This window comes from Hyla sarda, chromosome 4 (genome assembly GCF_029499605.1).
Source record: "Hyla sarda isolate aHylSar1 chromosome 4, aHylSar1.hap1, whole genome shotgun sequence".
Taxonomy (NCBI): Eukaryota; Metazoa; Chordata; class Amphibia; order Anura; family Hylidae; genus Hyla; species Hyla sarda.
In genome coordinates, this window is record NC_079192.1 from 38881223 (window position 1) to 38895060 (window position 13838).

The 13838-nt window shown below is 42.8% G+C and overlaps 1 protein-coding gene and 1 long non-coding RNA gene across 3 annotated transcripts in view; one reads left to right on the forward strand and one right to left on the reverse strand.

Annotated features, from left to right (window-relative positions):
• The window catches only part of LOC130367795 (intercellular adhesion molecule 5-like), a 62049-nt gene that overhangs the window by 44017 nt on the left and 4194 nt on the right, over window positions 1-13838 (reverse strand). The window contains exon 1 of one of the 2 annotated variants that reach the window (XM_056570585.1): window positions 4685-5519. The exons of the other annotated variant lie outside the window; for it this stretch is intronic. Within the exon in view, the coding sequence (XP_056426560.1) occupies window positions 4685-4739 (55 nt within the window). The 5' untranslated portion in view covers window positions 4740-5519. Of the gene's footprint in view, window positions 1-4684; window positions 5520-13838 lie in introns of those variants that run through there. 2 annotated transcript variants of the gene reach the window in all.
• Window positions 82-9261, forward strand: LOC130367798 (uncharacterized). The gene is made up of 3 exons (XR_008892178.1): window positions 82-150; window positions 8080-8231; window positions 9201-9261. It is a non-coding gene; the product is annotated as an uncharacterized LOC130367798 (long non-coding RNA).

The window sequence follows — 13838 nt, forward strand, 5'->3', positions numbered from 1 at the left end:
AGCTCGCTTCTTTCACTTTTGAAAAGGCCTCTGAAAAATGAAAGAAGCGATCTGATTAGTTGCTATGGGCAACTCAGCAACGTTTCATCTGAACATTTTCCCTGTTCAACGATGGCGAGAACAAAAAGAGGAACTCTGTCCTGTCCACACGTGAGATGTCGTAGACCGCAGTTTGTTGCCACATCCTGCTCGGGATGTTCTATGCCGGAAACTGTTATACATTGTATATTTTAGGCGGGTATTTCTAACAGAACATTATATAGAGTCCTACAAGAAATGTCTTCTGATAAAAAGACAAGTGGAGATGTCCAGATTGTTAGGGTTAAACATGTCATTTGCCCTTTTGTTGATTTCTTTCACAATGTGATGTTGGTTGTATGAGTGAATGTGTGTATTGAGTGAACGGAAGTTTGTGGTTTGATGTTGGCAAATCAAAGGAAACAAGTTGTGAATCAATTTCCCCCATTGTGTTTTATAGAAATGTGACAACGGCTTTACTGGGAATAAAGACTATCCATAGAATTCTATATTGGGCTGTATTGGGGGGTAAGGTAGGGTACAACATCCCGAATTCTGCAAAAACATCAGTACAACTGTGGTGTCCCAGCACCAAAGGCTGTGGACCGCCTCGGATATGCCTGTTGCACTTGTGTTGGACTCTTTATTGTTTACTGTGATATTGCGATTCACTGTAGCATGGTATTATATGTGTACTGTACCCTTAAGACAGGGAGATGCAGAGTAACCAGGTGACCCTGTTACCCAAAGGGGAACCCCCAAATTGCTCTGTAGGGGGGAGGAGGTGTCCCAGTTTAGTTCAGAGTTGAGCTCCAGTTCAGAGTTCAGCTTAGAGCTGAGAGGTGTGTGCAGAGCTCCATGTGAGCTGCAGTGTGGAAAGGAGGTGGAAGAATTGTGAGGTGATTTGATGTGAGGGAAGCCTAATGAAAATCTCTCATCAAATCAACCCCACCATTCTGCAAGTGTCTCCCATACAGTTGGTGAGTTCACACCCTGGCGGTGTCAGTGAAATTGGACCTTAGCAGAACCCTAGCCAGCGTGGGATATCTCCAAGTCTCAAGTCTGTCATATCCAATAGAGAGTCAATTCAAGTGGGTGGGTTACACTGCATCCCTTCTACTCTGCTCTGTCCTACAAGTATTGTACCATCTGCTCCTTCCAGTTATACATAAACAGGTGTCGGTGTGTTTATTGCTGGGGTTTTGATAAATCTAATGAATATGAATGTAGAAGCCTATTTTCCCTGTTCAACGATGGCGAGAACAAAAAGAGGAATTCTGTCTGGTCCACACGTGAGATGTCCTAGACCGCAGTTTGTTGCCACATCCTGCTCGTGATGTTCTATGCCGGAAACTGTTATACATTGTATATTTTAGGCGGGTATTTCTAATGTACGTTTTATAGAGTCATACAAGAAATGTCTTTTGATAAAAATGATGTGGCCCTTTTCAAAAACTGGAAAGAACAGGTCACAGATATAATGAGAAACTTACTCCCTCCTACAGAGCTTGGGTGTAGAGCCCTTCAATAACCATGAAACAAGTACTGTATGTAGTAAAAAACAAATTGTGAACATTATTTAGCCAACCAAAAATCTAGGTGGTCCAACTCTGGGTGTTACAACTAGCAGTGCTAGATAAGGAGGGCCACCATCCACATATGGTGCCACAATGTTGTCGCCCCAGCTATTCAAAGAGGAGTACCCCGCCCACAGACATCTTATCCCCTATCTAAAGGATAGGGGATAAGATGTCTGATCACAGGGGTTCCACCACTGTGTCCCCCCCCCCCCGATCTCAGTGCAGCACCCAGCATTCTAAACAGTTGCTGGCCCCTCAGACATCCAGTGCACGGAGCGAACTTCGCTCTGTGCCGGATGACTGGCAATGCGGGGCGAAGGCTGGTGACGTCACGCCCCACTCGTGTTGTCCCGACCATTCCCCCTCAATGCAAGTGTATGGGAGGGGGCGTGACTTGCATTGAGGGGGCGTAACTGTGACATAACCAGCCTCCAGTGCTGAAACCAACGCTTTAAACAAAGGCCGGTGCAGCACAAAGATTGCAGGGGTCCTGTCGCTCCTTTGGATAGGGGATGTCTAGGGGTGGAGTACCCCTTTAAGGTTATGTTCACACGAAGGAATTTCTGTGCTTCTGCTTGGATTCCGCTCTGCCAAACTGGGGACAAAAACATTTCTGCTGCACTGAAAATACCCAAGAGCACAGTGGCCTCCATAATTGTAACATGGTAGAAGTTTGTAACAACTAGGACTCTTCCTAGAGCTGCCATCCCACCAACCTAAGTAATCATGATGGTAAGAGAGATGACCCAGAACCCAATGGTCATTCTGGCTGAGCTCCAAAGATCATGTGTGCCAGGGATGTGCACAGACATTTGGGGGAGCAGGGGGCTCAAGTAGTAAAAAATGGCACTTCTAATTAAAAAATGTTTGTAAAAACCTTACATATGTTAACACAACACAATTCCTGAGGTGAGGGACCTCCGGCAGTCATGTCAGCTGAATGGGACCTGTATCACCCCCACGGAGGTCCCAATCAGTAAGGGCATTATAGGGCAGGTGCATTAAAGGGCAGGGGCTCAAGCCCCCTTTCGATTCTATATGGGCCCATCCCTGCTGTGTACAGATGGGATAAACTTCCAGAAGGTCAAACAACACTGCAGCCTCCACTGATCAACTGGCTCCAGAAAGTTAAACAGATTTGTAAATTACTGCTATTAAAAAATCTTAATCCTTTCAGTACTTATGAGCTGCTGAAGTTGAGTTGTTCTTTTCTGTCTAAGTGCTCTCTAATGACACCTGTCTCGGGAACAGTCCAGAGTAGAAGCAAATCCCATAGCAAACCCTTTCTACTCTGTGCAGTTCCCGAGACAAGCAGAGATGTCAGTAGAGAGCACTGTTGCCAGACAGAAAACAACAACTCAACTTCAGCAGCTGATAATTATTGGAAGGATTAAGATTTTTTAATAGAAGTAATATACAAATCTGTTTAACTAGCTTGAGTCAGTTGATTAAAACATTTTTTTTTCCCCCTGAATACCCCTTTAAGACTTTGCACTTGACGGTATCTAAATAGCAACGATTTTCTTTAAAGGCATAGTGTGTCTCCAGCTGTTGCAAAACTACAACTCCTAGCATGCCCGGACAGCCAAAGGCTGTCCGGGCATACTGAGAGTTGTAGTTTTGCAACAGCTGGAGGCACACTGCGTGGAAAACACTTGTGAAACTACACCTTTAAGAAGATAATACCTGCCTCATGGGAAAGAACAATGATTAAGTAAAGATGGGAGAGTCTAATAAAATAACTTCTCCATAGGTTTACAAGTAGAGATGTCCAGATTGTTAGGGTTAAACGTGTCATTTGCTTTGGTTGCATTTAGTCGATTTATTACAAAATGTGATGTTGGTTGTATGAGTGAATGTGTGTATTGAGTGAATGGAAGTTTGTGGTTTGATGTTGGCAAATCAAAGGAAACAAGTTGTGAATCAATTTCCCCCATTGTGTTTTATAGAAATGTGACAACGGCTTTACTGGAAATAAAGACTATCCATAGAATTCTATATTGGGCGGTATTGGGGGGTAAGGTAGGGTCCAACATCCCGAATTCCGCAAAAACATCAGGACAACTGTGGTGTCCCAGCACCAAAGGCTGCGGACTGCCTCGGATATGCCTGTTGCACTTGTGTTGGACTCTTTATTGTTTACTGTGATATTAAAATTCACTGTAGCATGGTATTATATGTGTACTGTACCCTTAAGAAAGGAGATGCAGAGTAACCAGGTGACCCTGTTACCCAAAGGGAACCCCCAAATTGCTCTGTATATAGTGTAGGGGGGAGGAGGTGCCCCAGTTTAGTTTAGAGTTGAGCTCCAGTTCAGAGTTCAGCTGAGAGTTGTGTGCAGAGCTCCATGTGAGCTGCAGTGTGGAAAGGAGGTGGAAGAATTGTGAGGTGATTTCGAGGGAAGCCTAAAGAAAATCTCTCATCAAATCAACCCCGCCATTCTGCAAGTGCTCCCCGTACAGTAGCAGAAGCCTAGCTAGTGTGGGATATCTCCAAGTCTCAAGTCTGTCATATCCAATAGAAAGTCAATTCAAATGGGTGGTTTACACTGCATCTCTTCTACTCTGCTCTGTCTTACAAGTATTATACCATCTGCTCCTTCCTCAGTAAAAGACTGTTATACATAAACAGACGTCGGTGTGTTTATTGCCCCGTGCCTGGCCCAGGAGAAGCTGTCTCCACCTTGGACCGTGGAGGTTAACGGTGCCCTGGCATCACGATTTGACATGTATATCTTGCACCCCCATGCCACCACAAAACCAGGGAGTCACGAACAAGATAATTTCTAATTACACATCACACATCACACATCATTAACTAATATAACCGAATCTCTTCTTAACCCTTGTGATGCTGGTTTATTATCAATGTCCAGATACTCACTGGGAAAAACTATAGGCACAACCGTCTCACTGATCGATGCGATGAGTCTGACAAGAAAACTGTTGATTTGCTATACCCTGCTATACCCACAAAGAGTTGTGTTGAATAACAACCATAGGTCTGCAACATCTGTACCCGACTAAAATGAGTGACATACTTTACTGTGATCACCTCTCCCATCATGCCGATTCTGTAGAACCTACCTTGGTTAACCAGTATGATGGTACAAAGTACAAGTAGAATCGGGCGAGTCCCCATGGTGAGATGTGCTGCAGTAGCAGGAGGTGAACTCCAGTTGGCGGGTGTGGAGATAAGAATAAATTCAATGTAGGATGCCCTCAAGAGAAGAGAGTAGCCCAGACTTGTATGTTCCTCAGGACGCCTTTCTTGTAGTCTTCTAATAGTTTCCCTTCTTCTTTGGTTACTGTCTTATCTAGTTCAGACTAAGTTAGTTTTTCTCTCTCGTGGAGTGTCGGGCTCTGCAGGTTATCTCAGTGCTAGTCCCCAATAGTGAGCTCACGGCAAGGAGGTGGGAGGATAGACAGATGTAGATAGGAAGTCACTGTGGTACATTTGGCAAAGTACTGACTTCCTGCACTGTTTTGTACTTTCTGAGTATTGCTGCCGCATATCTACTTGTACCCTGGTCTCCCTCTCTCCTTTTGTATCCTTAGTTTATTACACATTCTAGACTCCCCAAAAATGTGATCTCTTCAGCACCCCATTCTGGATATTAAGACACTTATCACAAGATCTGTCAGAAAAAGTAGCGACCAGCACATCTGTCCTCTTTTACATATATGTATGTGATACACAACTGTTTTTTCCAACTTTGCTTCATGGGAAAACCCCATTAATGGGCCGTTACAGAGACACCTACGAGTGATGAGGTGTTCAATAGGCTGAAGTCTTGCCCGACCCAAGCTCCAGTGTTGGCTCATGTGCACCCCAGAAAACCACATGTACTCCACATGGATGCTTTTTATTAAAAGCAGCAAAACTGCACCAAAAATAAGTCAACTCGTTACTCTACCTTCTTCGTCGTGTTTGGTAAGAAGGCCTGGCTACTAGTGAACATTTTGTGTTGGAGTTTCACCTTGCCATTCATCGGGCTATTTAAAGTATTTGTTACAAAGGAAGGACTGAAGAAGGTTTTTAGATTTGCCGATCAGACTTCTGGTCATTCAGGGCAGTGAAATAAGACCTGTTATGACTATGTATAAGTTCTGAAGCCACAGATTGGTTCCTCAGTGAACAGATTGGTAAAAGTTGTATTAAGAATGGGTCATTTATGTGGTTAGTCTTGCGGGGAGTGATGGATAGGGGCCAGATTTAAGTTGTGTAGACAACAGACAGAGATAAATAGATAGATAGATAGATGTGAGATAGATAGATATGACATAGATACGAGATAGATATGATATAGATAGATATGAGATACATATGAGATAGATAGATATGATATATATATATATAGATAGATATGAGATAGATAGATAGGCCGTGGAAGACGGCTGAAACGTCGCGTCTCAGATGTTTTGGTGAATAAAAGCCACATTACGTCCCACATCCTTGAGTGCTGCTGATTTCACTGTTGATGTATCGGACCCTGACCAGGTTACTCCAGCTTGCACCAACCCTCTATCTCCAGTGCTGCCCATTTCTCTGGACATAGATATGAGATAGATAGATATGGGATAGAGAGATAGATAGAAAGATAGATAGATAGATAAAATCCAAAGAGAGCAGCACTCCTGTAAATCTTCACAAGAATGGTGGGGTGCACACAGTCACAGCAGATCCAGGTCACAGATCTCCATTGGTAGCCAACGAATAGGCGACAGCACTCCCATAAGGTGTAAATAAGCAGTCTTTATTCACATAGACATGGTGGCGACGTTTCGGCTGGCTCACCCAGCTATTATCGAGCCTCGAGGCTCGATAATGGCTGGGTGAGCCAGCCGAAACGTCGCCACCATGTCTATGTGAATAAAGACCGCTTATTTACACCTTATGGGAGTGCTGTCGCCTATTCGTTGGCTAGATAGATAAATAGATATCCAAGGGAAAAGACCGCAGCACACATGTAGATTCCAAAAAAGTGCAAAGGTTTATTGTGTCCTCACAACATAAGGTGCAACGTTTCTGAATCCTCTCGACTCCTTTCTCAAGTATGTTTGTGTGGACTCAATAAACATTTGCACTTTTTTGGAATCTACATGTGTGCTGCGGTCTTTTCCCTTGGATGTTTGTTGGATTCCGTGACCGGGAACCCGATGACGGCGTGCACCTTATACTTTGGTCTTTTGGGCAGTAGTGCTGCTTATTAGGATTTTTTAGATAGATAGAAATCCAGAAAACAGCAGCACACAAATTGTGAAAAAATTTGGAGATTTATTCCATTATTCCAGTGCAAAAAAAAAACAGAGCAACGTTTCCGCAGCCTCACAGCGCCTTTCTGAAGCTTGAGAGCTTGAGAAAGGTGGCATGAGGCTGCGGAATCGTTGCTCTGTTTTTTTTGCACTGGAATAAAGGGAATTAATCTCCACATTTTTTCACAAATTTGTTTGCTGCTGTTTTCTGGATTTCTATTGTGAGTGGAACCATTAACCTGGGCTCCCTTACAGCATGCACCCAGTGAAACAGGTTGTGCTGCTCTTCTTGGTATATATAGATGGAAAGATAGATATGAGGTAGATAGATAGAATAAAGGAATGTCCACAGCACACTATGATATGACATAGTCATAGCTAATGGACACGTGTTGTCCCGGTGAGTGAGCGTTCCCATTTCTACTGCATGTTTTGTTTTTTACTATAAACGGATGTGATGTATTAGCAATCATCATCTTATTAATGTATATGTAAGAATTGTACATAAATTAATAAGCACCACACATGCGCTCTATGTATATGATGTGATATTGATGCACTGTATGTGTTTTTGATGTGTTTTGTACATGATGTTAACACTAGATTGATTTATTAATGACACTATTGGCACCAGATTGGTGCCCTTACATACAGTGTAATGTGCACCATTTGTACTGAGCTTGAGAAGGGCCAGGTGAGCTTGTCGAAACATTGATTTTGCACACTCGTTTTTGATGGAATAAATTTTCACATTTTGGAATAGTGTGCTGTGGATATTCCTTTTTTCTGTTCAGTACAAGGACCCTTGACCCAGGTCCGGACTTTGCGTGCACCATTTATGGACTAAATAAGCTCTAAGGAGGTGCCGTTTTCCTACAGTGATATATAGAAAGATAGATATGAGATAGATCGATAGATAGATAGATAGTTTACTGCTGAAACAAGCACATTTCTCTGCTTAAAAAATTGACTTTGTAGTAAGACTACTCAGACTGGTATTGGAAAACAACAATTTCCTCTTCAACAACCAATTGTATATGCAAAAACGGGGGACCGCAATGGGAAGTAACGCGGCGCCAACAAACGCCAATATTTTTATGGCGAATTTTGAAAATCGTTATGTCTATGTATCTCCCCACTCTGGCAGTATACTAGAGTGGTGGAGATACATAGATGATGTCTTTTTAATATGGATTGGTACAATAATAGAGTTATTGTCTTTTCAGTAGCATTTGAATAGCAGGGTTCTGGACATCAAATTTACCCTAACCCACTCCACACAATCCATTAGTTTTTTGGACATCATGGTGACCATCAACAATGGACGACTAACTACAGATCTATATACAAGGGAGACAGATAAAAACACCTTACTAAGGTATGACGGCTGCCATCTGAGACCTAAGGGAGGATCACTGACACCCAGGACAAACTGGATCGAGCACTTGACAAAATGACATGCAATTTCAGGCAACGGGATAACCTAGGGACCTCTTAGAAAGACAAAGAGAACGTATTGGGACAAAGACAGGGGACATTGGACAGGAGACATCTAAAGATAAACAAAGTCCACATGTGGCCTTTGTGAGCACGTATAATGACCTATCCCCAGACATTGGGAAAATTATCCATAAACACTGGTATTAACATCCCTGAATTCAGGACTCCACCTTTACTTTCCTTTAGGAGGGCAGACAGTCTAAACGATAAACTTGTCAGAGCTGATGTCTCTGACAAGACTGGACCAACACAGAAATATTTGATGGTACAACAGAAGGGCAGCTATCCTTGCAGGTCTTGCATAAATTGCAAGTACATGGTCAAAGGGAACATGTTTATACATCCAGACACACAGATACAGTATCAAATTAGATTTTATCTGACTTGTACTTCTTCCAATGTTGTCTATGTTCTCTGGTGCCCATGTGGTCTCCTCTATGTCGGGAAGACCACATGGCAAATGAGAACTAGACTTAATCAACATCGCTACTCCATTCGTAAGAAAAAATTTGATTTGCCGGTCTCTAAACATTTTGCCGAAAAAGGACATAGTAAAGGTGACTTAAGATACATGATTATAGATCATGTCCCACCCCTGAAACGGGGAGGAGATAGACAGGGAATGTTAAAGAGACGTGCATTAAAATGGATCCACACGTTGGGTTCCCTGAAACCCAGGGGACTCAATGTTGAATTCAAAGTATTGACTAGAGTGATGGGGAGGTAGATTCCTCGACTAGGACCCCAGGAAAATGAACATTCATTTCAGTGTATTTCAGTACAAACCTTTGTATTATATAGGTTTTGATATGTAATTAACGTTTGTTCTTTCTCTTTTCTTTTTCAGTGGAATTACGGATGGAACTACACTCACCGAACCTTGAAATATTTTTCTTGTGTCCTCAATAAATTGATTTATTATGTATATATTTTCTGTATTTCATTTTTTTCAGGGTGGCGGTTGCTATAGGGAACCTCTAGGATTGTGCCTTGTGCTGGTGTACAGTTTGCACCATTTCTTTTCTTCTTTCTTTATATCTAAAGTAGTAAAAGGAATTACTTTTTTTCATCTTTAATTTTTTTAATTTTTTTTAATTTGTTATTTTTTTCATATATTTTTTTCATTTTTTACTTTTATTTTCATTATTTTTATTAATTATATTTATTCAGTATGGGTGCATAATAGTGTACCCTCCCTCGAGCAGAGGGTTAGATTCCAATTGCCACTAAAACTGGAACCATGAGGTTCAAATTAAGTAGGGGGGGAGTAAGTCTGCACTATGGGCATTGCTCCCATCTATTTGCTGGGGGCATGGATTATGGGGCAGCAACTGAGAACGGACACTGACTGGCCAGGTCACGGTCTCAGAATTTGTACCTCCCTATTCAAAGTTCATTACAAGTGGTCTAAGAACTTGGATCCTAAGAGCCTATATATACATTTATTTTATATTATTATATATTTTTTTATGTATTAATTTAATATTTTTTTCCATTTTTCTTCTTTTTTTATTTATTGTTTATTTTTGGCTTTATTATTTTTAGTATTTTTTCATCTTGTTATCTTTTTCTTTTTTTCATTTCTCTTATATCATCTAATATATGGTCCATACAAGTGTGGGTTAAAACCCACACTAAAGATGGCTTCTCCTCTATTTTTTCTTTTCTGCGCATGTCTTAGGAAGGTTTCCTGGGTTGTCATAGCTACCACCAAGACCGCGCACATATCAAGTTCCTCAGTTTGACAGCCACATATTACGCAATGGCTGCGCGTGCGCATTTAGTTTTCGCATGTAGCGCTGACATACCCGATACGCATGACGCGACGGACTCTTCAGTCCAGCTGCGCATGCGCATTGGGATTTTGTCGTGCGCAAGCTCTTTCACTTTGCACGCTTCTGCATAGTTTTGGTTGGCGTGCATGCGCCCCTCTTATGTTTACAAACGCCGGGACACATGGAGTGGGTGAGTGTAGCATCCGATATAGCACTGTAAGATCTTTGTTTTTATTGGGCACGGGGGTGTGATTGATAGTACAATCACAGCCTCATTATGGTGATTTCACTGTATATACACCAGAATATGTACACATGAATTTGTCGTATATAGGACTGTATAATATGCACATTGTAATATACATTGTAATGTTGTGGTACACTTGGTATGTTTTTGATCTTTGTTTTGTACATTGTTTATATATTATTATTTCACTAATTGCACTTCTTGGTACCTAATTGGTATCCTTATATATATGTTGTGAAACACAGTTTGTACTGAGCTTGAGAAAGGCCAGGTGAGCTGGCAGAAACGTTGCTGCGACACTTTTTTGGAAAATGGAATAAATCTCACTTTTTATTGAATTAAAAGGGTTCACCGGTGCTTACACATCTTATCCCCTATCCAAAGGATAGGGGATAAGATGCCTGATCACGGGAGTCCCGCCGCTGCGGACCCCCGGGATCATGCACGCGGCACCCCGTTTGTAATTAGTCCCCGGAGCGTGTTCACTCCACCGACGACGACAAGGCTGGCGGCATGTGACGTCACGCCTCCGCCCCCGTGTGGCGTCACGCTCCGCCCCTCAATGCAAGCCTATGGGAGGGGGCGCAATTGCTCCGGGGACTAATTACAAACGGGGTGCCGCTTGCAAGATCACGGGGGTCCCCAGCGGTGGGACTCCTGCGATCAGGCATCTTATCCCCTATCCTTTGGATAGGGGATAAGATGTGTAAGCACCGGAGAACCCCTTTAAGTGTGCTGCAGATTCATCAACTTTTTTTTAGATAGATAGATAGATAGATATGAGATGGATAGATGAATGAATATAACAAAGAACTTCAGCAGCACACCTGTAAATGAAAGTGCAAAAAGTGGGGTTTTATTGACCCATATCAAATGCGACTTCTCAATTACTTTGGTAGTGCTGCCTACCTTTTGGATAGATGAATGAATAGATAGATAGATATGTAGATAGATATGAGATAGATAGATATGAGATAGACAGATATGAGCTAGATATGAGATAGATAGATAGATAGATATAAGATAGATATGAGATAGATAGATAGATATGAGATAGATAGATATGAGATAGATAGATATGAGATAGACAGATATGAGCTAGATATGAGATAGATAGATATAAGATAGATATAAGATAGATAGATAGATAAATAAATAGATAGGAGATAGATATGAGATAGATAGATAGATAGATAGATAGATATGAGATAGATAGATATGAGATAGATAGATAGATAGATAGATAGATATGAGATAGATAGATAAATGAATACATGGCTTGACAAAGATGGTGTGATACCATTGAAACGCTGTATAACATGGGCAAATAAAGCTCAATTCTTTTGCACCTTATGCTACCTGGGTGTGCTGCGATTTCTTATAGATAAATGAATAGATAGGTGGATAGATAGATATGAGATAGATAGATATCAAATAGATAGAGTATGTAGATAGAAATGAAATAGATTTATATTGGTAGGTTGGAGTAATGAAGATTAGTGTACTAAGGATACTCGGCTGGCTTGTAGTCAGCTCATGATGCCAGGAGTAAGGTATAAACATGTGGTGATGTTGGGGATGTTGGTTGTAGTAGTTCTGCTGACAATTTCATTTACCACAATTCCAAATGAAGTTGTCGTCCGTATCCAATCCCCGGGAAAATAAATCTTCAAAAGGAGAGTATCCGGATAACTACTTTTAAAGTTTGCTAAACAAGTTGCAGGCACAAAATACATAGACAACAATGCCAGAGACATGGCTGCTGTAATTTGGGTACAGTTGTGGTGGACTTGGTGAGGAGCTACAGTCACAGTAGGACAGACTTGACAGAACTGACTCTATTGCCTGGACTTAGGCTGACTAAAGACTGTTTACTGACTTGGCTTAGACACTTGACTGGGTACTTAGCTAACAGTGTCCCATTTGTGGTGCATTCCACTGAGGTCTTCATTGGGGGCAGTCCATGGAAACTTAAAAGGTCCCTCTCCCTCACCTACATTTAGTTTAGTTGCAACACAACTGGCTTGAGGGCATCCAGCCAGAGCCGCCATCAGGGGGGTACAACCCATATACCTGTATGGGGCCTGGAGCTTCAGGGGGACACGGCCGTCCCTGGACCTTTTTTTTTTTGCTTGTCAGTCAGTGAGTGGGCCCACCGCCACTCTTGACTGATTACTTACAGTTACGGCCTGTCACTGTGTGTGCTGCCGCGGTCAATGCTGCTTCCTGGAACCTCTGGGGCCGGCTGTCTCTTTAAATTTGCAGTGGCTGGCACGAGGTACTACTTACTCGTGCACAGCTGCTGTACATTCATACAGCCGCCGCCGCACTGTAGCGCTGTGACTGAGCAGAGGAAAGTCTCTCTGCTGCCAGCTGCTGACTGAGCAAGTCAGGTGCGCTGCAGCTCTGCTCCGCTGGCTGGCTAGTGCTAAGGTGAGTGGTGGCAACGGTGGGAAATGAGCACTACTGCACTAGAGCCATGAATGTAAAGAAAAAAAATATATAATGTGATTTGGGGCTGGGGGGGCCGGAGGCGGAGCAGCACTTCCTAGCACCGGTGGCAGGCAGGCGAGCTGGGGCCTGCTGCCTGGGGAAAAGATATGAGGAATAATTGATATGGGGGCAACAATTAGCAGCAAAAAGGGGTGTACAACAACGATATAGTGGCAAGTTGTGCCCCGGCCCATGTAGTTGTTGTAGGCCCCTCTTTGCTAACAGTTTTCCGCTCATATAGTTGTAGGCCTCTCTGAGAGGGTCCCGGGCCTACCGCAACTATGGGGGCAACTATATGGAGTTTGGGTAGGCCTCTCTGTTCATAGTTGCTGCTTCCATATAGTTTGGGTAGTCCCCTCTGTTAAAGGAGTAGTCTGGTGAAACATCCAAGGATAGGGGATAAGTTATAGATCGCTGGGGGGGGTCCAAGTTATAAATCGCACAGGGCCCTGGGAGTTTCCCGGAAGCTGATGTCTTTACCCTGCATGAATCCGCTGCCTGCACACCCCTCCATGTATTTCTATGGGGTACATTAAGGACCGCTGGGGCCCACCGCAATCTCCTGTACGGGGCCCCGGCAGCATGCGGGAAGGGGCGTGTTGACCACCGCACGAAGCGGCGGCTGACACGCCCCCTCAATGCAACTCTATGGCAGAGATGATGTTTTAGGGGACATATGAAAAAAGGTAGTGTAGAATCTGATTTGAAAGAGTAATCCTTTTGCTTTTAAGGTGTTTTTTCTTAAATGTGCCGGGGGAAGATTGCTAGAGCAGATTAGAAAAGGTAGAGTAGTTAGTGTTAGTGTAGGGTCCTGCTCAAAAGAGTCTACCTTGTCGTGGTGGCAGGCTTTATATTCTTTGGTCAAAAAATTATTTATTTTTACTGTCTTTGTAGTATTAAAAAGAAATAAAAAGAAATTGGGAGTGGGTCGTAGGGGAGGTATAGGGCAGAGTCAGGGGCCTATGGGTGG